Below are 27,651 nucleotides of genomic sequence, written 5' to 3' on the forward strand. Positions count from 1 at the left end.
GCGTTTGAAGGTTTTGATAAATATTTAAGCACTTTTTTGCTAATTTTACTAATTTAGATTGACAGAAATTAATTAAATTAATTTCTAATGAGTTGGACGAGCGTGTTAAGTGTGCCTGCTACTTATTTTATTTTTGCATGTCAATCTTTTTTGATACTATAGTAAAAGAATTTGGTCAAAATTAAATAATAGTGGAAAGGACTTTCAAACTTTGCATTGATTTTTAAGTTTTATCCTAATTTATATATAAAAAATTGATCTTGTATAATTCACTTATAACGTTAAAATTAGAAAATTCCTTTCTTCAACTTAGAAACACACGCGCAGAGGTATAAGGTTTATCTTATATAAGTATTGTAGCGGGCATCTCGAAGACGTGCTGATATTCAGAGAATGACTGAAAAACGTCAAGTCACATGACACTGACTTCTTTCAAGGATGTACCTTTACCAATTCATACAAAAAATAAATAATAAAGATTATGTTCTCCCTTCTAACTAAATATGTGTTTTAAAAGTAAAGAAATTTGTTCTTTCGATCCAGCAAAACCATTAAAAATAACAATTTAATTAATCCAACTCGAATAAATTTCAATTTAAACTCCTAAATAACTGGATAATTCGATATGATAATTGCTTGATCTCACACAAAATCGTATATTAAATAAAATAATCAACCTTCTTTGATAGTTTTCCAGTCAATTAAGATTAGGAACTATATTTACTAATATTTAGTTTAATTAATGTGTACTTTCATCCTATTTTCAGAGCTTAACATTCGAACAAAATGCAGTAATGCAAGTGAAGAGAGAGAGAGAGAAGAGAGCTCAGGCTTAGGTGCTATAACGCAATAATTAAAAATAAATTGACGTTCATGAAGAATTTCACTGTGTTCTCATTGCTGTAATTACCTAAATAATTACTAAACGCATTATATGAGAAGGTCAGTAATGGTCATAGCAGTCATTGACGCTTGTCAAAATTTGAATTAAAATCGATTTTTTTGTCAAGATTGAAGTGGGAACGATTATCAGGTATTACAAATTCCTTTTAGTTATTACTTTTTTATTAGCGTCACAAACTTTAAGTGCAAACTCTACTATTATTAATTTAACATTTGCTCGTGAGATTACTTGTAGCAGTGTAACGGATCCCAATTGGTAGGTTTCTCCTGCAGAGAGGCATCAAACTTTTTCGCAGGCCCAATATATATGAATTAATCTTTAAGCATTAAAATAGACCGGAGAAGAATCTACGGGTGGTAGAATTGAAAGCATTTTGACAGTAAATCTGTACCATCTACATAAAAAGAAAAGTCCGGGGTTTAGCGCAAGATAGTTCAAGGTATTAACGCATAGACTATTTAAAATGCGCATACCGCAGATTTTTCCTAAGATTTCATCAGTTTTAAGCAGAAAATAACCTATTGATAGTTAGCAGCAGGCTCCGCTCTGCTCTAATACCTTGAATTTAATTGAGCGAAATTTTCAAGAGCTTCCACGGACTTTTTCATTGATTCTCCTTGCAATTTGCCTTGAGGTCACGCCTTTTGACAATAGGCAAAAGTATGACCTACGCCCTACAGGCAATCGAAAAAATCCGCAGAGGCTCTCGGAAATTCGCTTGGCTAAGTTCACTTTTGGAATTTGTGCATCTGAGTTGTGCTTATTTTCCATAGGGTTGAATCGTGCGATTAATAGAAGCATCCATGAATATATAGATTTTTCTTTCCGCGTGTGAGTTGTGCTTATAGAATGCAACAGACTTGCTGTTAAGTAAGTAGGTTGACATTTTCTACATAAAATTTAAGCTAATTTCTGATAGTAACAACAATTGCAGTAGCCGATTAATTTCTTGAAAGTCCTAAATTTATGTAGTCTTTTTTATCAAATTTGAAAATTCTATAACTTGATAAAAAATTTATTTTATTATGGCCTAATTTAGGGACTAAAAGTGGAATTCAGCAGGACTAAATGTTTAAATAAAAAAATATTTACCTTGAAATAACATAAGATTCCTTGGAAAGATTTGGATTCAACGGATTTCTTGCTTCTTTTGACCATTTTCGCAGTTTGCTTAACTTATTTATCAAAAAAATACCTGTCCCTTGAGATTTTCCACAAGGCTTCATTATCCAAGTGCTTTGTGGAGATTTGCGGTATTCCTCTACAAACATATTGTAATCTGCAAAAAAAGTATAATGTTTACAAATGTATAATGCAGTGTCAAATCATCCTCCATTAAGGTATTAAAAGGCTCATCTTTTCGACATTTAAAAATATTTTTTCCTGTTTTGTATATATTTTTAGGAGATTTTAAAAATCCTTATCAAATTTTATGGCCACGTATGTCAATTCATCCGGCCTTTACAGTGTAGATGTTGAATAAGAAAATATTTCAAATAATATTCCATCTTATATACTGAGACAGATTAAATTTTTTTTCTGAACGGAAACTAAATAAATTCTTAATAGATATGTTCGAACCGATTTTTAAAAAAAGTTGATAAAATTACTTTTATTTTAGCAGTAAAAACTTTGCGAAAATTAAAATTTTTAAGCTTCTGACGCATTAGCAATGTATACATTGTTTAGTTTAAGTGACATTAATGTGTAAACGATAAATGCATATACGCAAACGACTAAATAATAGTTTATAATGAATTAATAATTTCTATAGTTAACAGTGTCGTTATAAACAAGAGCATGTAGTTTTGGGACGATTTTGATGAATTATTAAATAAATTTTGCCTAAAATCGAATTTGAAGCCACTTACGGGAAATTCGCGAAACCAAACCACAAGTCTTCCGATTGTTAACGGGATGCTCTGACCATTAAAGCTACTGGATAGATTCAGAGAATAATCTTCATTTGACAGATACGCTATATCGCCAGATGTTCTTTTAATACAAATCATCAGTTATAAGATATCACAAAAAAATTACAAAAAAGTTACAATTTACAAGACAAAATATTCTTGTAAATGAGAGAATATTTCTATTTTTTATGAACAAATGCAGACTTCAAGTACTTTTTAAAGTTTCAGGTACTTTTTCGTTTCAATTTCTTTCTAGTCATATTTTAGAGCAGTACATTGACATTTTATGAAAAAATGTGATTTTTGTAAACAGATTTGCAATGAAGGCAAATTTAAAGTTGTATGCAGGATCGTAGCATGATCTGTTCATTCTCGAAGCCTTTTGGTTATACCTTTTTATTTCCGCATAAAACGATGAATATCCCAAAAACGTCCTTGAGATGTACCTAGAAGGACCAATGTCAGACAGTCAACGTCTCCAAGATGTCTAATGTTCTACATATGTTCTGAAGACGTCTTAAAGACATTGGACGTTCTCGAGACATCTTCCGTACTGGTATCAGCCGTCTTAAGAGCATGTCTAGAATATCCAAAAGACATGGTCCCAAAAACGTCTTAGGGATGGTTCGAAGATGTATCTGGGATATCCTTAATTTTTTCTACTGTAAATAATTAAATTTTTACCAAAATGTCAATTTACTGTTAATGCATCGGCATTTTAAAGGCTTGGATTTTAGCAAAGCTTGTTGTAGCAGGATGCACAAAAATCTCAAAATCTGTAAAGCACTCAAAACATACCAACAAACCATGATAATTCGGTTTTGAGGTTTTGAAAATGCACTTTGAAAATTTTCTTAATCTCGAAAGGAGTTTCGCAGTGGCAGGAGGAAGGGAGATAGTAAGTCTCTGGTTTTTCGAAAAAAATATGGAGACTGCTATAAAATGAGAGTGAAATATTGTATAGAAATTACAAGAAGTGTGAAGGAAGCCGACTAACAGCAGATGACGATGACATCTGGACCGTACTAAATCTTACGACGAAAATGCACTGTAGTAGAGTGGTCGAAATTCCGAAAAAGCTGTACAAAAGCAAAAATTTCAAAGGCATCGGTATAAGTCGATCATGCAGGATATTTCAGAGAAGCAGTGACTGCGTACTTTCCTAAAAGAACAAAGAGCTGGCTCAAGTGTATAAACGACACCAGCTGTTGAAAGTGTGCTGCGTTACAATAGCTTATGTCACCTGTCACCGTGTCATCGGAAAACATGGTATTGAAAGTGTGTGCAAATTTTTGCTAAGAGCGAATCGTTGTGTGCAATATAGTGGCTGTTCCTGGAGGTAAATCGAATAAATTATCTCATTTACTACTTTCGTTTTTGATCTTTGAATGCTTTTATCGTGGAAAAAGAAGAAATTCCTGCGATTCTTATCGTTTTAAAATTACATCTTTCGTAAAATGTCATAATAGTTGTGATCCCAAGAGAACCTGTATTGTTTAAGTTGTAAAATTCGTAGAATAGTGCCATGTTTTGATTTCAAAAAAGAAAACCTTTGGATTCTTTCAGACGAGAATTTAGAGTCATTTTTTCTGCCTGCATATGGCCCGTTTTCTAAAGTAACTGGTTATCTGCGCAATACTCCGTTAATTCGAATTTCAATAAGCAACAGAAAATCAATCTGCGAAACTTATTAAAAGAAAAAATTTTTTGCGTGCGCATCATACGAGAGATTTTTAGGAGCAAAAAAAGCTCTTTTATCCGGAATCAATTTCAGTAACAGAAAACAATTCTAAAGTGAAAGTACAGTCTTTACTTGATCACACTTGCCGAAGAATTTTAAAGTTGCAACAAAATGTTTCATTTCTACTCTCCGATGCATTGTAAAATATGGGGTTGTAATGGCCATTTGCGACGATTTGCGATTTGTGAAAATTTGCGCATTTTAAAATTATTTATTGACAAGTCCGAATGATTGGCGAATGCAACAGTATCAGGGAAATTTGAATAGAAAATAATTTATTTAGATTAATAAACGTGTCATCCGAATAGGAAAAGTGTATAACTGATAAAAGGATGACGCTGGGAACTCGCTGATAATAATTTTGTAAATTTCTTAACAATTATTTATTAAATTATTTATCTATATAATTAAATGTTTAGCATAAGGAAACCCGTAGGATTTCGCCGGGAGTGGGTGCTAATCTGAAAAACTGCACCCGATCCCAGCGACATCGCGGTAGAATTTCAGCCTTAACCACGTCTCACGACCGTGAGATAGGTGGTTATAGTCTGTAACGGAATCAATACGATACGCAGGGATGCTTTTCAGTCTATGGGAGGTCGAATCGAAGGCTTTCTGGTAACCAATCCAGGCCATCCATAGGTCACGCTGGTAGGATGCTGCTTCTTTGCACACACATATATCGATGAGCAGGTGCTCCCGACATCCTGCTACGCCTTTCTTTGAACCGCGTTGTTCATACATTTCTCTTAATGCTTTTTTCACCTAATCGGTAGTGATGGGTGGGAATTTTTCATCCGGTGTTATGAGGGCATCACACAGCTCCTTAAAGGTATTTATGTTCTTTGAGTCTTCGTCCAGCAAATGCTGCACTTCGCAGAATTCTCTTAAAATTACTTCGACCTCCTCTGGTTTGGGCGCGTGGTCGACAGTAACTGAAGGGTCTTGTTAGAGTCGAGATGGATCAGAGAGAAACGGTTGATTTAATCTGACCCACTTCTTTCTCTACTCTAGACTTCTCTTAGCCTCAGATAGTATCCGTATTCTCTCAAGAATATGCTGCCCGATGGTCAGCAGCTTTGATTTGTTTTTTTTTGTTTTGCGGTTCGCATCGGCCAAAGCTCTCTCTGCATTATAGACACAACAATATTATATTACAGAGGTCGGATTCTTCGGAAAAATGTCCACGAAGCTCGCCATCCATTTCAGTCAGATCGCTTTTCCTCTATCGGATGCCTGCCCGCGGTTGATCTTAGCGTCGCCTCTCTTTCTCTGTTGCCGGCTTGTTCTGGCTGTGGTTGAGTAGGCGTTCTGCTTATATAGACCCTTTTATGGAGTAGTTCTGCATGGTTTCGCAGACGTTGATGCGAAAAGTGCGATAGCTCCGGGTGTTTCTCACACCACAGAGCATGCAGACGTGCCATGTAACCCCGTTCAGGTGCGATACTTGCATCCTAACACTCTAGGAAGTCGCTATAAACGGTTTATCTGTTCATAATTTGAATTCGATATATTGTTAAATGCAGACACTAGTTTGTAAAAAGTAACCGCCGGTAATGTAGATATTTGCTTATTTGTTGCAAATTTTCCCTGCGCAAAATTGTTCCTACTTTCGAAGTCTGCATCCGCCAATTTTCGTAGTAAGATTTAGTATGGTAAGCTTTCAGCGCCATCGACAGTCAGTCCGCTCCCATCACACTTCACGTCATTCGGCTATTAGATATATCGAAAGAAGAATTTTTTGAGAAATACAAGCCATCTTAAGCCAGGTGTTACATTTATGATACGAGTAATATACAGTAATCTGTATTATCACTAGAGGTAGTTAGTATCGATCGGTGTATATGTCATTCCACAAAAAAATATTAAACGTCATTTCTGACAAGATTAAGAAACATTAAAATTGTTGTTCGATTTCCAGTGGAGCGGAGTGAAAAGTTCTTTTTTCAGAAAAATTGAAACCACAATTTTACTATTTTTCATTTTTTTTTATTATTTGAAGAGTTAACTTTATTGATAGTTATGATTTTTAATTTCACAGATTGTGGAATGACATCTACATTCATCGATAGGAAATAGCTCTGATGATAATACAGATTCCTTTAAATTGCTCGTATCATAAATGTAACACCTGGCTTGAGGTAGCGTGTTTCTAAAGAAGATTCTTCTCTCGATCTCTCTAATAGCTTAATGGGAAAATACCCGATATTTTTTCGAAAAAATGTAATTCTTATTTTTTTGCAGTTACCGGACTTTTGTCAAGAAACCATATACTAAGCGCTCCTTTCGCCACTGCGAAAATCCTGCCAGTATCTAGAAAATTTTCAAAGTGCATTTTTAAAACCTCAAAACCGAATGATCGTCTGCCATTGGTAAGTTTTTATTGCTTTATAGATTTCACCATATTTGAGCACCCCGTTCCAACAGTCTTAATATGAAGATCTAAGGGTATATAAACCCTAGACTTGTTAATCATCTTTATTTTTCCAGTATTCACGCTGTCAACACATCCTACGAAGTACGAAAGGCTTTATCAAATTCGTAATTTCTACATCAATGTGAAATATTCTTTCACGAAGAATCGCTCTGATTTAGTCGCGTACTTTTATATCACAGCAAAATAGTAAACGGAGAATCGAGTATTGAACTAAAGTCACGTTAGCTGTGACCTTCGGTCGTCGTTAAGTTATTTTCGCGATAAGGTCCGCCAGTTATTCGTTTAGGAAAGAACACACCCTTCAATTATCCTTTCGTTTATTCATAAAATAAATTTTTTTCGTGAAAAGTTATTTTCGAAATTTACGATTATTTCCAAACGTAAATTCATACAAACATCCGGTAGAATTCCGTCACTGTTCCATAAAATAACGAAGATCCAACCAAGAAGACTAATCTCTTTTGTCCTTTCTAGAGTAGGAAGCTAGATGAAAGATTTTTATTGTATCCATTTTAACTGATTTCATGTTTTTTATATCTAATAAACATTGTAAAATCTAGCCTATATGGTACCTTTTATTTGAACACTTTATACTGAAACAACCCCCATAGGATTGACAATGACAAACAGACCGACAACAAAGAATTAGTCTGGACTTACCAACATGAGGTAATCAGCAACAATGATTTCGCTCTATCTCAAATGTTCCATTCTGTTCAGGAGAGGCCTTTAATTTTCCTGTAATTTTAAATTTGGCCGGAATACTTTGCGATTAATTCTACCCTAAAGGCGAAGTCATAGAAAAGGCAGTAACTTTCACGTAACCCCATTTATTGATTAAAATAACTTAACAATTGAGGTGACGGATGCATCATCTCACTCTCAAGCGTCCATCCTTATGCAGAAATACACATATCCTTTTTAAAGAATTAGCTTCATTGCATGAATTAAAATTCTGAAGAGCTTTTCTTTCTATTTAAAATTCTTTGGTTTAAAGAAATTTATAACTACAAGGTCTTTGCTCTATTAATTTCTTTATGCGTTAAAATTTGTTCTCCAGACTTTTTCGGCCATTAATAAGAAGATGGATAAACCAACAACAAAGTGCAGTTATTCGAACTAGTTTTGGCCACGATGAAACTCTTTCCGAGAGTTTTTCTAAGGAAGATTTCTCTACTTTCATAAGATTGAGATGAACTTCCTTTTGTTTTAATTTTGCTTTAATCCCTTTTGTGTGATTCGACAGACATTTTTTCTTTTTTCTTTCTAAATCTAAAGCTGATATACTTGGCCAATATTTAGAAGCCTGTTTGAAAAAGGAGGGTCATGTAACTACATCGAATAATTTAACAATGATTTCGCAGTGACACATCGAGAGACACTATCTGCTGGCCCGTCCACTAAGCGCCGCCACTAAAGCAAATTAAAAAATGAACTCCCAACAAATTATTATAATAAGATGAACGATTAGAGGTGATTTTTTTGTTTGTTTTTTTTTGCCCGCTAATGACATATATTATGTTCCCCAAAAAACTAACTCTAACACGTACACAACCACCCCTTGTGATCAAACATGTATTAAGATGAGGTTAACCACCTTAAACAATGTAAACATGATTTAGAGCTTCAAATTAATTACTTGACACTTGAAATATTCTTATCATTATAATTTTATCCAAAAACTACCCTTCCACGTGAACGTGTGATGCGGAACATTGATATGTATAAAGAAGAATAAAAAAATAACCAAAATTAGAAAACACTATTAGTTGATATTTTTTGGTCTTTTTTGCTCTACGATGCCATACAATACGTCTCCCAAAAATACCCCTAAGTCATACATACCTATTTCTCATAACAAAAAACGATCTAAAAGTGGGAAATAAACCTTGAACAATGTAAACATGATTTACCATAGAGCTCCAAATTAATTGCTTGACTCTTGAAAACTTCCCGTTGATTACAATTTTGACAAGAAACTACCCTTCCACAGGAACGTGTGCAGCGGAACATATATATGTATGAAAAAAGCATATTTTTATGCTTTTTACATACATAAATATGTAACTTCTGCTGCACACATTCATGTGGAAGAGTAGGTTTAAGGCAAAATTATAATGACGATGAAATTTAAAAATTTGTCGTAATTATTTAGGAGCTTTAAATCATCTTTACATTATTTAAGGTGATTTTCTTACTTTTAAAACGTTTTTGATCATGAGAGGTAGGTATGTATGACTTAGGGGTGGTTTTTTGGTATCGTATTATATATCAACTAACAATGTTTTCCAAATTGTATTATTTTTTATGCCTTTTCCATAAATATATATGGTACACTGCTCACTTTCACGTGGAAGAGTAGTTTTTGGGCAAAATTATAAGGAGAGAGGAATTTGCAGTGGTCAAGTAATTAGTTTGGAGCTCTAAATCATGTTTATATTGTTCAAGGTGGTTTTCCCACTTTAGAACGTTTTCTGTCACCAGAGGTAGATATGTATGACTTAGGGGTCGTTTTTGGAAAACATATTATATGTGATCGTAGAGCAAAACTGAACAAAGAATATCGATTAATAGTGTTTAAAAAAAAATTTTGTTCATGCTTTTTTTATACATGTATATGTTCCTCTGCACGCGTTCACGTGGAAAGGTAGTTCTTAAGAAAAATTATAATGTGAGGGAAAGTTTCAATTATCAAGTAATTATTTTGAAGCTCTGAATCATCCTTACATTGTACAAGGTCGTTTTTGCACTTTCATAACTTTTTGATCACGAGGGGTAAGTATGTATGGCTTAGGGGTAGTTTTTTGGGAACGTGTTACATGTCAGCGTAAAGCAAAAAAAAGAGTGAGAAATATCAACTAATGGTGTTTTCTAATTGTATTATTTTTTATGTTTTTTTATACATACATATGTTCCGCTGAACACGTTCACCAGGAAGGATATTTTTTCGGAAAATATAATGACACGGAAATCTGCAATTATCACGTAATTATTTTGGAGCTCTAAATCAAATTTACATTGTTGAAGGTGGTTTTTCAACTTTAGAATGTTTTCCGTCACGAGAGATACTTATATACGGCTTAGAAGTAGTTTTCAGGGAACGTATTCTATAACATGGGACAGCCAAATTAGAGCAAAAATTTCAACTAAGTGTTTTCTGAATTTAATATTTTTTAAAAGATTTTTCATACGTATATATGTCGTGCTGCACACGTGCCCGTAGAAGGGTAGTTTTTGATAAAAATTATAATGATGAATTTTTCAGGTATCAAATAATTAATTCGGAGGTTTAAATTATCTTTACATTGTTCAAGGTGGTTTTCACACTTTTAGAACATTTTTGATGGCGACAGGTGGGTATGTATGATTTATGGATAGTTTTTGGGGAACGCAATATATGTCATCGTAGAGCAAAAAAAAAAATATATATATAATATCAACTAATGTATTTTCCAAATTTTCTTTTTCTTATGCTTTTTTCATACATGTATATGCTCCTCTGCACAAGTTCACGTGAAAAGGTAGTTTTTATGGAAAATTATAATAAGAGGAAAATTTTCAATTATCAAGTAATTATTTTGTAGCTCTAAATTATCTTTACATTGTTCAAGGTGGTTTTCCCACTTTTAGAACGTTTTCGGTAGCGAGAGGTAGATATGTATGACTGAGGGGTAGATTTTGTAGAACGTTTTATACTTCATCGTAGAGAAAAAATAGCAAAAATAACAACTAACGGCGTTTTCTAAATTGTATTATTTGTTATGCTTTTTCATACATATATATGTGCCGCTGCATACTTTCACGTGGAAGGGTAGTTTTTGTGGACAATTAAAATAAGAAGGAAATTTGCAAGTGTCAAGTAATTAATTTGGTGCTCCTAATCATCTTTATATTGTTCAGGGTGGTTTTTCAACTTTTAAAACATTTTTGATCACGTAGGTTAGGTATGTATGACTTCGTGGTAGTTTTTGGAAAGCGTATTATATGTCATCGTAAAGAAAAAAATATCAACCAACAATGTTCTCTAAATTCTATTATTTTTTATGCTTTTTCATACATATATACATTCATCTGCACACGTTCACGTGGAAGGGTAGTTTTTGGACAAACTATCATGATGGAAAAATTTGCAATTGTTAAATAATTAATTTAGAGCTCTAAATCATCTTTAAATTGTTCAAGGTGGTTTTCCCACTTTTAGAAATTTTTCAATTACGAGAGGTAGGTATGTATGACTTCGTGGTAGTTTTTGGAAAGCGTATTATATGTCATCGTAAATAAGAAAATATCAACAATGTTCTCTAAATTTTATTATTTTTTATGCTTTTTCATACATATATATGTTACGCTGCACAAGTTCACGTGGAAGGGTAGCTATTGGTGAAAATTATAATGAAAAGGAAATTTACAATTATCAAACAATTAATTTTGGGTTCTAAATCATCTTTACATTGTTCAAGGTGGCTTTTCTACTTTTAGAACATTTTCGGTCATGAGAGGTAGGTATGGATGACTTAGGGTTAGTTTCTGTGGAACGTATTATATGTGAATACAGAGAAAAATACAGCAAAAAGTATAAACCCACAGTGTTTAAATTTTATTATTTATTATGCTTTTTTCACACATATATATGTTCCAATGCACACGTTTACGTGGAAAGGTAGTTTTTGGGGAATATTATAATAAGAGAGTAATTTGAAAGTGTCAAGTAATGAATCTGGAGCTCTAAATCATCTTTACATTGTCGAAGTTGGATTTTTCCACATTTAAAACGTTTTTGATCACGAGTGGTAGGTATGTATGACTTAGTGGTAGTTTTTGGGGAACGTATTATATATCATGGGAAGGCCAAAAAGAGAAAAAATGTCAACTAAGAGTTATTTCCGAATTTTATTACTTTAAATGTTTTTTATACACATATATGACCTCCGCTACATACACTTACGTAGAAGGAAAGTTATTGGAGAAAATGTTAATAAGATGGAAATTTTCAAGTGTCAAGTAATTAATTTCGAGCTCTAAATCATGTTTACGTGGTTCAAGGTTGTTTTCCCACTTTTAGAACGTTTTTAATTACGACAGGTAGGTATGTATGACTCAGGGCTAGTTTTTAAGGAACGTATTATATCTCATTGTAGAGGAAAAAAGAGCAAAAAATATCCACTAACTGTTTTCTAAATTTTATTATTTTTTATGCTTTTTACAATCATATATATGTCCGGTTGCACAAGTTCACGTGGAAGGGTAGTTTTTGGGGGAAATTATAATGATAGTAAAAGGACCTCTCACACAATACATGGGAAAATGTCTTTCGGTGGATTTGGCTGAAACTTGGTAATATTGCAGGTTTTAAGGGGCTAATAAAGTATCCTTACAATGTTTTTTTTTTAAATGGACAGTTTCAGCGATATACAGCACAAAGCGCTCAAAATCAGTGCATATGACATATCTACATTGCACTGAGAGCAAAAGCGACAAAATAAGAGTAACACATTAAAATGTGATCGATATTACGTAAGCCTATACCAAAAACTCTCACAGCGTGCTTTTCGTAACAGCTGAACGCTAAACGCTCAATGTTTTGTATTAATGGCAACACTCTCAGCTCGAGAGAAACAGCGGTGGTAAAATAACGTCAGCTACAAGTGCGGTCATAGTTGCATGTTGGTGGCGGTAGTGAGAAAGTATGCAGTGACAGGTGGTGAGAAGTTTTTACCAAGTTTGTGTGAAAGGTGTGAGTGGAGTGGAGGGTGGAAGTCTAGGAGGTGAGTAAAGCTGTGAGGGGTTAATTGGGAAGATAGAAATTAATTTACATTGTAGTTGGGGGGGGGGGGGGGGGGGGGGGGGGGGGGGGGGGGGGGGATTTGGCTAAATAAGGAAAGTGAGGTTAGGTTTGCAAGGGAGCGGAGTGGTTTTGTGTTTAGGATTTTGGGCCTTCATGGCGGGCAAGGGTGGTTCTTGAAATGATGGGGGATGTTAGGGGTGAGAAAAGGGTGGCTAAAGGGGATGTCAGAGGTGAAACAGGGCAAAGAAACTGAAATCTTAGGGCTGTAAGCGGCAGCAACCTTAAGAGTCATCTGTTTGCGGCAGTGAGTACTTTTACGTATGGATAGGTTACAGTTACCGACGGACGAGCGGGAGTTGTGCAGCGAGAGTACTGGCAGTGCTGATAGTGAAGTAGACGGGGAGGAAATTTCCAGAGGGACACGACGGCCATAACGAAGAGGGAGAATACACGTATGTGAGTAAGAGGGGTGTATCGGTGATAGACTACGTCATTATGAATATGCAAGGATTTGAGGAGATAGGGAAATTCGCAGTGGAAGGAAGGGTGGAATCAAACCATCAGCCATTGAGTTTGTGGTTGCAGGGGGAGGCGGGCGAAAGGCAGGGTGGGGAAGAAGGGTCGTTAGGGAAGAGTGTGTCATGAACGAGAGAGGCGATAGAGAAGTATCAGGAGGAGTAGGGCAACGTTTAGGGCGATGAGTAAGAAGAAAGAGCAGGAAAAAGAAAAAGAGCTGGAAGAGGAGTCGAGAAGTGTTAAGACAGAAGGGAGCGTGTGGAAGATAATTAATAGATTTGGGAATCGTAGCGTGGGAATAAGTAAAAAGATAGGGAGCGAAGAATGGAGGAAATTTTTTAAGGATTCATTTCAGGTATCAGATACTGGAAAGAGAGATGCGGGGATTAGAAGAAACAGAGAGGTAGATGAAGAGGAGCTGAACGACGAGGGGATAAAGAAGCAGATAGGGAAGTTGAAAAAATCGAAGGGAAAAGCGGTACAGGAGGTGAAAGAGTTTGTGTACCTGGGCTTCCTGTTTCGAAGAAATGGGGGAGTGGATGGTCATATAAAAGAGAGAGTGAGAAGGGCAAATGTCGTTATGAGGCAGTTGTAGGGGGCTGGGGAAGAGATTGTTCGCAGATGATTTTGAAAGGAGAATGAAATTGTTTGATTCGCTTGTGATGAGTGTCTTATTTTACGGAGTGGAGGTGTGGGGTTGGAAGGTAAGTGAGAAGGTAAATAGGCTACAGGAGAAGTATGTAAAGTGGATACTGGGGTTCGCAAGGAATACGCTGAACTATATTGTCAGGAGGGGGACAGCAAGAACGAGTTTAGGGATTATAGCAGGGAGTCGAGCGTGTAAATATGAGGAGAAATTTTTAGAAGAGGGGGGAAGTAAATTGGTTAGGGAGTGTTGGTAGGAGAAGGAGAACAGACGTAGTGGCGCAAAGATGGAGGATTGCAGATGGATGAAGTTAGTAGAATGCACGAGGAAGGAAGGAAGGAAGGTATATGAGTTCGTTCAAAATAATAGCAAGGAGAAAGAGAAGGCATAAGAAGAGGAGAGAATAAGAGAGTCAAGGTATAACGGAAACTATGTGTGGATTATGCCAAGGGAGAGAGCTCAATATTTGTGTAAGAATGGAGAGCAAGGAAGTCAGGAACTTATAGCGAGAATGAGGTGCGGTCGCATGGAGAATTATAACAGGTTCTGGCTTTCTAGAGAGAAGAGAATGTGTGAATTGTAAGGGAAGGGGGATGAAAAATTTGAGCATTGGTTACAGGAATGTGAAGAGGTAGAAAGAAGGGGGATAAGCATGGAGGTATTGTTGCATGAAAGGGGTGACAAAAGGGCAGTAGCATGGGTGAAGGGGGTGTTGGGTAAGATGGAGAAGAAGAGAAGGAAGGAGGAAGAGGAATGAAGAAGGAAAGATTGTAAATAGGAGAGGAAGTAGATGTAAGAGAAATGTAAATATTGTGAATAGTAGTTAGGTATTAGGTGTTAGCCACGGAGACAGAGGCTGGTAATGCGAGGCATAGCGACAAAAGAGCGAATTGCGTGCGAGGCGTGGCGAGGCGCAGCGAGGAAGGTTCGGCTATAGGAGCGAGCGGATTAGTTATAAGGTGTGGATTGATAGTACTATGTAAGACGTAGTTGTAAGAAAATTCTGTAAAAAAATGGAAGCGTAAGCAAGTCAGTTTTTTAAGGCCAGCAGGCCGAAAAATAAACGTTTATCAAAGTGCGGCCATAACAGTCATATTAGCAATCTGCTTCTCTCAACGCTAAAACGCGAAGCGCTCAGTATTTTCAATTATTTGAAAAATTCGTAGTTCGAGGGCAGCAACATTCCTGAAAGGAGGTCAGTATCACGTGCTATGGTGACAAGCATGTATATCGCCTACTTCCAACAACGATCAAACATTAAGCGGTCAATAATTTTAACTAATTGCAATGTGCATAGTTTGAGGGAGCAGTTGTGCTAAAATAAAATCAGTATCAAGTGCTATTGTGCCATATATCGGCCACTAAATGCATTGTTCGAAGGCTAAGCGCTCAATATTTTGAATTAACTGCAACACTTGCAGTTTAAGGGTAACAACAGTGGTAAAAATAATTCAGTATCAAGTGCTATTGTGCCAATGATATATAATCGCGCGCTTCTCAAAACGGGCGAACTCTAAGTGCGCAAGGTTTTATCATAACTGATACAATTACTAATTTGAGTGGAGAAATGGTGCAATGTGAGCTTAGTGCCATGTGAGATAAGGTTAGCATCAAGTGCGACAATAACAATCATATAGATTGCCCGCTTCTCGCAACGTTAGAACGCTCAGGGCTCAATATTTTAAATTAACTGCAGCACTCACAGTTTGTGGGCAACAATGATACTAAAATAAAGTCAGTACCAAGTGGTATTGTGACAACCATAAATATAGTCCACTTTTAACAATGGTTAAGATTTGTACATAAATAACACACTCACTTCTACTTACGCAGAAATTGTGCTAAATTCGACCCACTAAATCAATAACCAAATGCTAAAACAAGCAGCTTCTATCTAGAACAACCAAGATAATCGTTTCTGAATACAAAACTTCGCTTTCTGACGATTTTTGACGCTTCTAAATCATCTTTACATCGTTTAAGGCATTTGTTTCACTTTTGTAACGTTTTACGTCACGAGAGGTAGGTATTAATGACTTAGGGGTAGTTTTTGCGGAACGTATGATATGACATCGTAGAAAAAAAGAGCAAAAATATATACTAACAGTGTTTTCTAAATTGTGTTATCTGTTATGCTTTTTTAATACGTATATATGTTCCGCTATACACGTGTACGTGAAAGGGTAGTTTTTTGGGGAAATTATAATAAGGGGAAAATTTTTAAGTTTGAAGTAATTATATTGAAACTTTGAATCATGTTTCCATTGTTCAAGAGGGTTTGTCCACTTTTAGAACGTTTTTGATCACGAGGGCTAGATATATATGTCTGAGGAATAGTTTTTGGGGAACGTATTGCATGTCATCGTAGAGAAAAAAAGAGTAAAAAATATCAACTACCAAAGTTTTCTAGAGTCTATTATTTTTTCATGCATACATATGTTCCACTACACACGTTCACGTGGAAGGGTTCAAGGTGGGTTTCTCACTTTCAGAACGCTTGCGGCAACGATAGGCGGGTATGTATGACTTAGGGGTAATTTTTGGCGAACGTATTATATGTCAACATAGAGAAAAATAAAGCAAAAATATAAACTAACAGTGTTTTCCTATTTTTTATTATTTTTTACACTGAGAAGAAAATACTCCTGAATTAATGAAATATTGGTTTGAGGCATAAAACGGTGCTTTCGCGCTCGGTCAAATGCATGTATATATAATTCAAATCCATAAGCTACTGCTTTTATTTTCTTGATTCAAATGAAAAAATATTAAATTATTTAAAAATGTATTAGATTCAATTAAAGATGCCATAGACCTAATAGTTAAATATTATAAAGTTAACTACACGTGGAATTTGAAGCAAACGTATGTCCAATAAATTGATAGCATCAGGCTCTCAATTCCGAAGTGCGATGCTATCGTTGCAACAATAGAAAAGTTGAACTGTATAGTACACTGTCATAATCTATTAGCAGAAATTCCAGATTCGAAGACGAAAAATATTGATTCAAATGCAAAATACATTTGTTTTCCAGAAGTTAAATCTAAAGAATTTACACCTTCTTTAACCCCTGACACATACTCCTCCGTTTTCTCGTATTTTTATTTACATTAATTTTCAAGTATATACTCCATACATTATTCTAAACTGAACTAATTGTTGACTTTGGTTAGGAAAGACATAATACTTATAACTAATGAGAAATGCACTTTATTAAAATATCCGCAATCGTCGAGAATCGAACGCACGCACCGCTCGCTTAATATCGCACGCCTTATCCCTAAAGCTACGACGCCACGCTGAGGACAATATCATAAATACTGATGACATTCCTTCGACACTTTTGAACTTACAAGGGAAATGACTCCTGCGCAACATAAAACTACGTTTTGTACACGATTAGAACCCGAAATATTTTTTTAAAATAATTAGATACATATCCCAGCTTCTTTTCAAGTGGGCCCTTGTTTAAAAATTATGAGTGTGCCAAATGTCTACCGAGTCACGCGCTGCTCTTTATAGCCTGCGTCACTGGCTCACTTGTAAAGGGCATATCGAACGACTAGGCTGTCGCTAGTTCAAATCTTTTATTTGACCACTTTTATTTTTTTTCGCATTGTAAATATGTCAAATAATAATTTTAATGCGACCCGGCGATTAATTTTTTCCCTCCAAAATAGTAAAATTATTGGGAAATAACTATCATGCAGACACTTTTCGATTGGTTTATTTGCATAATCGTAATTTATCGTAATTAATGCAAGTAATAAATGCAAGTTTGAAAACAAAATTGCTCATTCTGGAATACGTTCTTTTTAATTATTGCTATTTACAATTTAAAAAAATATTTTATGCGCTTTTGTACATTAGAGAAATTTAATTTCTATTTAAATTAATTTCTCTGATAAAAGTATTTGTTTATTCCATGAAACAAAAATAAAAAAACATTTAACAAAACCATTTTTTTTATTCTTCAAATTGTGTAATTTTCTGATTCAGCCATTTTATAATTCGGTAATTTTCTGCCGGCAATTTTTTTCATCTGGAAATTCCAAATAGGGTCATATTATAAGCTGTAGTGAATTTTATTATTCAGACATTTGTCAATTCGGGATTTTTATATTTCAGCAATTTAAAATTTTTTCGAGTTTCATTCTTCGGGATTTTTCGATCGTCCGCTGACAAATTTCCAAGTTCAAACATTGAAACAAATTTTAATACACCATTCACATTGGCTGATAATGTTTTTCATTTTTTGCATTCCCATCAGAGAAGGTATTAGATTTGTGTCAAATTTGATCCACCCCCTCCCCTTTTTTGTCAAATGTTAAAGTTTTCACACCCCCTGAATCTGAAAAACAGGTTTTTACGAATGTGTCTGTCTGTATGTATGTCTGTCCGTATGTATGTCTGTCTGTATGTCTGTCTGAGTGCACGATAACTTTTTTTTTTCCTAGACTAAAGGTCAAGTTCGTTAGACAGCCATTTTGGATAAAAATTCTAAAGTGGGGACATTTTTAACATTTTCGAGACCACTTTTTTAAAAATTCAAAAATCCTCTGTACGGTAATTCATATTAATCAAAAAGTCGAAAAATTTGTCCAAATTTCTTTATTTATAAAACCCAATAACACCAGGGTGATAGAATTTACAAAATTCCAAAAAAAAAATAACACACGAAAACGAACATTTTAAGCCAAATAACGCACGATATGAAAAAAAGTCATGAAAAGAAAAATGTTTCTGTCAAAAGATCCACGTTTTGCGACAACCTGAATGTTAAAAATAGGTTATCCGATTGGCTTCTTGTTTACTCTTTAGAGTCCTAAACTAAAGGCGAAATTTGTTAGCCAGCCATTTTGGACGAAAGGTCAAAAAGTGAGCGCAATTTGTATGCTGTCAAAATTTGAATTTTTGATTTTTGAAGAAAATTCCAAAATTTGTTATGATAATCTTGTAGGGAATTTAGAAATCCAACCCTTTCTTTTTCTGTCTTTTTTTATATCGTCCGTTATTTGGCTTAAAAGGTTTATTTTCGTGTGCTTTTTAAAAATTTTGTAAACGCTTTAACTTTAATCATTTTTGGTTTCATGATTAAATTCATCAGGATAAATTGTTTAACTCTTTGAATACTATAAACATCCGCAAAGACAATTTTTAAAGTTAGAAAAAAGTGGTCCAAAATCCCGTGTGCCTACCGCTAACACGGCCTGGCCGGGGGGTGGCCTAGGTGGGAAACCTAGCCACAAGATGACTGCCACTTACTTGCTCGTCACGCCAGAATAGACTGAGTCCGTGGTTCACACACTTCTGACCGACAAAAAACCCTCGAAGATTCTTTTAATTTATTTTGTGCCAGGTAGGGTCTACCCTACCGGAACCTCAACTATGCTGTCCTGGCGTAGCTTAGCAGAAATGCTAGCTCGACTTTGGCACGAGAGACTAAGAAAAAAAGGGAGGGTGTAGTTCTCGCGGGCGAGAGAGAAAATTAGGCGAAACGCTTTGGCTTTCATAAAACAAAATTAAAACTTATTTATTAGTACAAGGAGAAAAAGACAAAGTTAGGTTAAGCTCACATCGCTGGTTGTCAGGCTACCTCCTGACCACCCCCTGAGAATCTACAGTCTAGCTCTAGATAATTTTTTTCCAGACTGAGAAGCTCCTGAATATCCCCTGAGAATCTGCAAACTAGTTCTAATTAATTTATTGTCAGGCTGAGAGCCTCCTGACAATTCCCTGCGAATATACAGACTAGCTCTAGGTACTTTATGGTAAGGCTAAGAACCTCCGGACAGTTCCCTGGGAATCTACAGGCACGCGGAGAGACAATTCGAGTTCGGGAACCCGCGCACTATGTGAGAGGAAGTCCACCAGATACACCTGTGTCCCATGCTCCGACCCATTTTCTTTCTGGGAAATTCTTTTGCTAGGTCGTTTTGAGAGGCTAAATCGACCCAACTTAGCAATGTTGGTCTTTGAGTCGAACGCCTCTCCAAATTGTGAGTCACGTGGGGGTCTCCGCTGGTTCCGTACTATTTCATTAAAGTACACGTATTTAAGCACACGCCAGTAAAACTAAAAAGACTGGTGGATAAGGTAAGGGAAGAAGTGAGATCAAGAGTAGAAAAGTAGGTTGAGAGAGACTGGTGGGACGATGAATGCAGGGAAAGTAAAGATGGGATTAAGGAAAATGTGAGGTACATGAAAGAGGTAGAAGAAGCGTTAAAGAAATGCAAAGAGTGGAAAGTGATGAACAGAGAAGGAGGATGAAGGAAGGACATAAATGAACAAATCGAGATGAAAGAGTAGAAAAAAAAGTATGGGTGAAAGAAGAGATGTGCAGGATTTCCAGTAAGGTATGGCTGGGAGAAGGGTGGCCGTAGGAATGGCAGACAGGGATGGTAGTATTGTTAATTAAAAAGGAGAGTGCAAACGGCTGATAAATATAGCGGTATCATACTTATGTCGGTGGGATACAAAATTTACGCGGAAGTTTTTAGAAGGATGTTGAAAAGACAGGGGCGAGAAAAGAAAAGTGTACCACACAACTAAACTGGTTTTAGGAAAGGGATGGGGACCACAGACAATATATACATTCTCAACTATTTAGTCAATAGGGACATAGGGAGTAAAAAATTAAAATTAAGTGCGCTGTTTGTAGATTTTGAAGCAGCATTTGACTTAGTTAACAGGAAGGTGTTATGGATAGCCATGAAAGAGAAAGGAGTAGAAAAAGGTGTAATATAGAGGATGAAGAAATATTTGGAAAACGAAGATAAGGGTTAAGATAAGAGAAAAGAAAGGAGAGGATTTCTAGAGGGAAAGGGGTCTCAGGCAAGGGTATCCGTTGAGCCCACTTCTATTTAGTGTTCTTCTGTTAGACTTATTGGAGAGCATAGAAAGGAACGGTAAAGAAGGCACAATGTTAGGAGCTGGAAAACTGTATTCACTAGGATGTGCAGATAAAGTAGTGCCAGTAGCGGCTGATGAAACAGAAATGAATCTAATGATGTGAGAATTCTGAGGCCATGTCAGAGAAAAGGGTTTAACAGTAAATGGGAACAAGATCAAGATGATGTATTACAGAAATAAAAGAGGTACACTGTCGTATAAAAGTTTTGGGCCACCTCTTTTTTATGACTGAATAAATTCACTTAATTTTAATTATACCAGAGCTAAAAAATTTCTCTTTGAAAGCTTGATTGTTTTCGAAATTCTGTATAAAATAAGCCCAAGGTGAAGTTAATTTGTCTCATTTTTAAGTAGATATTGCGAAAATAGTGTAAATTCCAATGTTTTCTTAAATTTTCAATAACTTCCAAAATAGTCAAGATTTTTCAATATTCTTGGGCTCACTTTGAAGCTTTTTTTTCATATCATAACTGCGTATGAGTATGAATCGTAAAAAACTTTTTTTGAATTGCAAGAACTTGAAGTATTAACAGAAAAGTTGAAAAAATTGCAATATCATTTTTGGTAACAACAATATTATTATTTTTTCAACTTTTCTGTTACTACTTCAAGTTCTTGCAATTCAAAAAGAAAATGTTTACGATTTATATTCATACACAGTTATGATATGGAAAAAAAGCTTCAAAATGAGCCCAAGAACATTGAAAAATGTTGACTATTTTGGAAGTTATTGAAAATTTAAGAAAACATTAAAATTTACACTATTTTTGCAATATCTACTTAAAAATTAGACAAATTAACTTCACCTTGGGCTTATTTTATACAGAATTTCGAAAACAATCAAGCTTTTAAAGAGACATTTTTTAGCTCTGGTATAATTAAAATTAAGTGAATTTATTCAGTCATAAAAAGAGAGGTAGTCTAAAACTTTTGCACGGCAGTGTAACAGGGGAGTATAAGTGGAAGATCAATAACGTGGTGTTGGAATTTATAGGTAAGTTTTGCTATGGGGCATTTATAAACGAAGTTTCAAGGACTACTGGAGGATGAGAGAATGGATGTTCGATGTACTAGTTTGGTCAGTGTTAAGTTATGGTGTAAAAAACTGAGGTTGGAAAGAGCAAAAGACAAGAACTGAGGGAAGAAATAGGACGAGAGAAACTGATTGTCAGGTAACTAAGAAGATCCTGGGATTTAATTGCGGTACGGAAGTGCGAGGTAGAGAGTGGCAGGAAATAAAGAAAGAGATGGCGGCAAGGCATGATGGAGAAAGATGGAAGAAAGTTGTGGAGCCAAGGTTGAACTCAGTGCGGCATCTCTTTTTAGGTTGTCGGCTTGTTCTGATTAAGTAGACGCTCTACTTATATAATTCCTTTTCCGGAGTTCCTCGGCACCGTTTCGCAGTCGTTTACACGAAAAATGCAAGAGATCTAGGGTTTTCTCGCACAATAGAGCATGCAATCGCGCTATGTAACTTTTTTGTTTAGGAGCCATACTGGTACGATGGCAATTCGGTAGTTTGTCCCTGAGTTGACCCGTCCACTCAAAATTATTAAAATTTTGTCGAACCATGACATCGACTCCGTCTTGATTATCTCCTCCAACTCTATGGCAGTCGGCATTGTTGTCCGAACCATTATCGGGAGCGCTGGGCGTTCAATTATTTTTAACCGCACGTACTACAACTGTGTTTTGTGTTGTCATTGTCCATCCCGGGAGCAGCAAGAAAAATAGGTTCTTCTATCCTTGTATTGCCCCGCATGTCAGGATAAGGCTTCATACTCTGAGAGATCGTCCGGTATCATTTTATAAGGTACTGACATGAATTTATGACCAAATCAGCAAGGCGGGTCTGTGTTTTACTGACCGAACCGGCTACAAGGCTTTTGTGTAGATGGCACTTGTGGGTTCTGGGATTCCCTGAGTTCTCGAAACTTCTAGAAACCTAGTTGACCTATGTGAGCTCGAGTATTCTCGAAGTTTCAAGAAATTTCGACCTAATATTACCTATAGGTAAAATACTTATTTATTCAGTATTAATGGAAATAAGAAGAAATCGGAACTTTGAAATATCCGCTGTGAAAACCAAGTCTTCTTTAGATTGGGTTTAAATAAAAGCTAACGCTTTTGAGTTTTTCTATGTCGTTTAACTTTCCAGAAAGTCAATCGATAGTGAATGTTCTTCTAGAAGGTCTGACGTGTTGTCTTGATACGTCTTCTAGTTCTGGAGAAATCGACACAGTCAATCATAACAACTGCTTGCTCTTATTATCCTAATCTCCTTACATTCTAAAATATCGATCAAAGGTTTCGATACAGGGAATCTCGAAAACAATATTCCCTTATAAAAATTTCAATCATTCTTTCCCGAATATCGGTAGGGATTCCATTCAACCGGACTTCACCATATGAAAGGCTGTGGAATTGAGTTCTACAAAATTGAGGCTTGAGCAGTAGGCCTTTATGAAACGTAGGAATGCGTAAAACATTTCGGTAGTATACAAGGTCGCGCAGTAAAATCCTGGGCAACATATATCTGCGCAGTGTACTTTTAAGACACACATTCAATTGAATTGTACAGTTATAAGTGACATGAGGTTGCGTAGTACTATTTGAGAGTATATAGAGCTGTGCAATTTACTTCTATAATACTTATGAATGCGCAGAAGCATTATAAGGTATATATAATGTGCAAGCCCTCTAGGGTTGCGCACTAGGCTTGAAAATATTATGTAGGAATGTATGACATACGGATGCACAGTACAGTTCGGTGGTGTACAAGGCTGCGCAATTTACTTCTAAGCTATTTATAGATGCGCAGTGGAGTTGCAAATCTGCAGTAGGCTTACATGACACATATGGATGTACAGTACAGTTTGATGGTGTTTGGCTACGCAGTGGATTTCTATGATACATATGGATGCACAGTTGAGTTCTAAATTTCAAGTAGGCTTACATGGCACAGTTGGATACACAGTACAGTTTGATTGCGTGCAAGGCTGCGCAGTGGACTTCTATGATGGCGTTTAAAATAATAAAAGCGAGAAATATTTTGGATTTTAAATTTAGCCCAACCATGTTTCAAAATATCCAAAGTTTTTCCCTTTATAATGTTTATTTTTTCGTCTTATAAAAAACCTGAAGTATACAAATTAGAAAATAAGATAATTATTGCACATAGTTAAAATCTAAAAGATTATAAGGACCTCCGAAGTGGCAAAAATATACTTTTTTATTCTTGGTTGCTTTTCCAATCTTCTCTTATGTATCCTCACACATAAGTGCATACTGCAAACTGGTTTTCCCATTCAACTACAATCCTGATGCCACACTTCACTTGAACTTTGCGAATATTAGATACAATATACTTCTTCTTTAGAGTAAGGTCATCCAGCGCTTTCATAGGTATGATTCTGTCTATACGACTATGTAAGTTGATTATTTTGAAATATTTTTTCTCCAAAGATATTTTTATTACTTTATTTTCACAAAAACTTTTGACAGATGACTAACTTTGCACTATGTACGACGATAGAATGAAGCCACATTGTAGTGATGGTAGTTAAAGTGGTTGAAAAAAGAATGGTAAAAAAGATACTTTCGCTGATAGAATTCAGAATGAAAGATTGGTCCTCAACTAGTGGCAACTATGGAGTAAAGTAAAGTAAAGCTTATAACAAGAGTATGCTAAGTGAAACGTTCTAGCCTATAGTTACACTACTGCAGATACTAGTTAATATTGTTAAAGGTTCTATCCCTTTAAAAGTTAATCAAGTGTTGCTCGAATAAGATTCTGAAATAAAACAAACACCGCTTGAAATAAACGACGAAGTCCCACAATTATAACCTGAAGAAATTGAACAAGAGGATAATGATGAGAACGCATCATTTATGACTGCTGATGACTAGGTAATGCTCTTTGTATTGGTGATACATCTGTCTGTTTCGATGATTAATTCATCCACGCGGGAGATGAACAGTACTTGAAAACTGTTGGCCCTCTCAAAGTGTTATTCACGCAGGCACCTGGGGAGTCTTACATAAGCTCAAGCGACCTAAATAACTATAAAGAAATCCTCACCCACAAAAACGCTCACAAGAAGTATTACAGTCCCTCTGAACCTATTTGTATTAGAAATATTATCTAATATAAGTAAATTATTGCGAAATTGATAATTCGCAAATGATAATCTAAAGGCGGTAGTGCTCTATCCCAGTGTCACATAGTCAGAAGAAGCCTAACAAAGAACAATCCCTTTTACGATGATTCTAGCATAATCATTGATCGCCTACGTTTATTCCTGAACTTGAAGAATACAAGCAAAGAACATTTTATCAATTAAATCTTCTTGATAATTGAGGAATTACGTCAATCCAGGCTATTGACAGAACACGCTTATGGGCTGCTGCCCCTTTGCAGCTGCAGATGTCAAATTGCAGGTTCTCTCGGCATCCTGCTTCACCTTTTTTTTGAGCGACGTTGTTCGTACATCTCTCTTCACACAGGCTCAATTCTTAAAACAATGCTGTCACTTAGGACAGCTGTAAGTATCTTGTACAGTGTGTTAAAACAAGTTATTGGCCTATAAGTATCTGGTTTTCACAAATTACCTTTTTTCGGTAGTAGTGTTGTGCGTCCTAATACCAGCCACTTTGGAAGGGGCGTGTCCGACTTTAAGTATGATATGAATATGCGGACCAGATGTTGGTGTGTAGAAGTAAACTGGACATTCCTTTCACTTGAAGCATAAGCAGGGTGACTGCTAAAGAGGCACGAAAGGTCATCAAGAAACTGTTGATTTTCCCGGATCTATCTCTTCCTCTTCTCTATTCTCCTCCTTGTGTCAGATAACACCCGTATTTTGTGAACAATATGCTACTTGATTGTCGGCAGCTGTAAATTGTTTAGTGTGTGATTGAAGGTCCTCAGTTCTTGGAAAAAATTTTGAATCCTTACCGTAAACTGTCTACCAGATTTATTGATTTCAAATCGTGGATTTCAAATTATTTATGTCTTACGCTCAAATCGTAAATCGAAAATAAATATGAGTCAAAAAAACATGTTTTTCGTAGCTCAGATATTTATTAAATAGAAAAAACTCCTTTTAAACTTCCTGACCTTTCGGTACACATGCGTACCTTTTTCAAAGGTTCTTAACCTGATATGATGATGGTTTAACATAGTCAAACAAATCAAATTTCAGTCAAAAAACATAACATTGAAGTCAATTTTTTAAAAAATAATGAATTAAAATTTAGTCATTTTAGAAGTCTCAAAAAATACTGAGACTTCAATCGTTGTTCGTCTGTTCTATCCTACGCTCATTTGTTTTCTCGTACTATATTTAAAAAAATGTAGTGTAATCGATTGAAGTCTCAGTATTTTTTGAGACTTCTAAAATTACTAAATTTTAATTAATTTTTTTAAAATAATTGACTTAAATGTTATGTTTTTTTGACTAAAATTTGATCTCTTTGACTATTTGAAACCATGATCAACTCAGGTTAAGAACCTTTGAAAAAGGTACGCATGTGTACCGAAACGTCAGGAAGTTTAAAAGGAGTTTTTTCTATAAAATAAATATCTGAGCTTCGAAAAACCTGTTTTTTTGACTCATATTTATTTTCGATTTACGATTGGACCGTAAGACATAAATAATTTGAAATCTACGATTTGAAATCAATAAATATGAACGGTCGAAGAAAGGATTGATTTGTTTCATCAAATCATTTTACACTGTCTACCAGATGTTGTGTAGTCAATTACATACTAAATACGGAACGCATTCAGCCAAAGCTCATGCAGCACCTTAAACTAAGTCATTATCAGATTCTAGAATATTCCTGCTTTTCGCGGTTAGTCACAATGCCGCTTCCTCATCTCCGTATGTAGCGTCTTTATGTAGCGATTGAGGAAACGTTCTGCACGACAGAGTGTACATACGCGACATCAATCTTCCTGTAACAAGGATAATGCTGGCATTGTAGCAGGCACTATTTACCGCCCCATTGTCGGATGCTCTGCGCCTTTGATCGTTCTGAACCGCATTAAAACACCTCGCCCAGGTGCCATTCAGCATAGAGTTTATTCCTTCGAAACCATCCACGCGCGAGGATTTCGCCAGCCTTTCGTTGTGATTTCATCGTGTCCTGTGACCACCCATCTCACGGTCCTAAGAAGTGGCCATAAGTGTGATTGTCAACGGTTCTACTGGGCGCCAGTGTCACTTTAGATGACGGTTGCACCCAGTAGGACAATGCAGTGGTTATTTAACACTTTTTTCTTTAAACTATATATATATTAGGGTGCCTCAAAAAATAACATCAGAGAAATTTTTAAGGGCTTGTTGGTCAAATCGTTCTCGTAGGCAAATAGATTTGTGCCTATTTTTTATTTTACAGAAATAATATTATGAGAACTTGCTCTGAGGCTTCAAAGTTTACTAATTTAAAGTCGGGAAGTCCTAACACCAGCTGCAGGTTTAACTCAGAGAGCAGTATTAGATTTATTAACTTATTATCAATATACCATTCTACTCATTGTCAGTGCCCTCATCTGGGGATCGCAGAAAATACGATGCACACAAACCAAGGGTCAACTTTTCATAAGCTTTCCTTACTCTTTACTCAATGTAAATTAAACGTTTAATCATTTTTTCAGAAATCTATTCTTAATAGTCTAAAAAATGTCCTTTCAAAATGTCCAGTTACACAAGCATACCTGCGGATCACAAAGAGCCTTCAAATATTGCCATTTTATGCCATTTTCAATATGTCTAAAACTGTAATTTTTTGG

At 35.7% G+C, this 27,651-nt stretch overlaps 1 protein-coding gene across 1 annotated transcript in view; it reads right to left on the minus strand.

The window, feature by feature from the left end:
* The window catches only part of LOC117173502 (probable tubulin polyglutamylase TTLL1), a 491,055-nt gene that overhangs the window by 142,974 nt on the left and 320,430 nt on the right, over positions 1 to 27,651 (minus strand). Inside the window, exon 5 of the mRNA XM_033362118.1 lies at positions 1,997 to 2,183. Within this exon, the coding sequence (XP_033218009.1) occupies positions 1,997 to 2,183 (187 nt within the window). The remainder of the gene's footprint in view (positions 1 to 1,996; positions 2,184 to 27,651) is intronic.

The sequence above is a fragment of the Belonocnema kinseyi genome, chromosome 5, assembly GCF_010883055.1.
Source record: "Belonocnema kinseyi isolate 2016_QV_RU_SX_M_011 chromosome 5, B_treatae_v1, whole genome shotgun sequence".
Taxonomy (NCBI): domain Eukaryota; kingdom Metazoa; phylum Arthropoda; class Insecta; order Hymenoptera; family Cynipidae; genus Belonocnema; species Belonocnema kinseyi.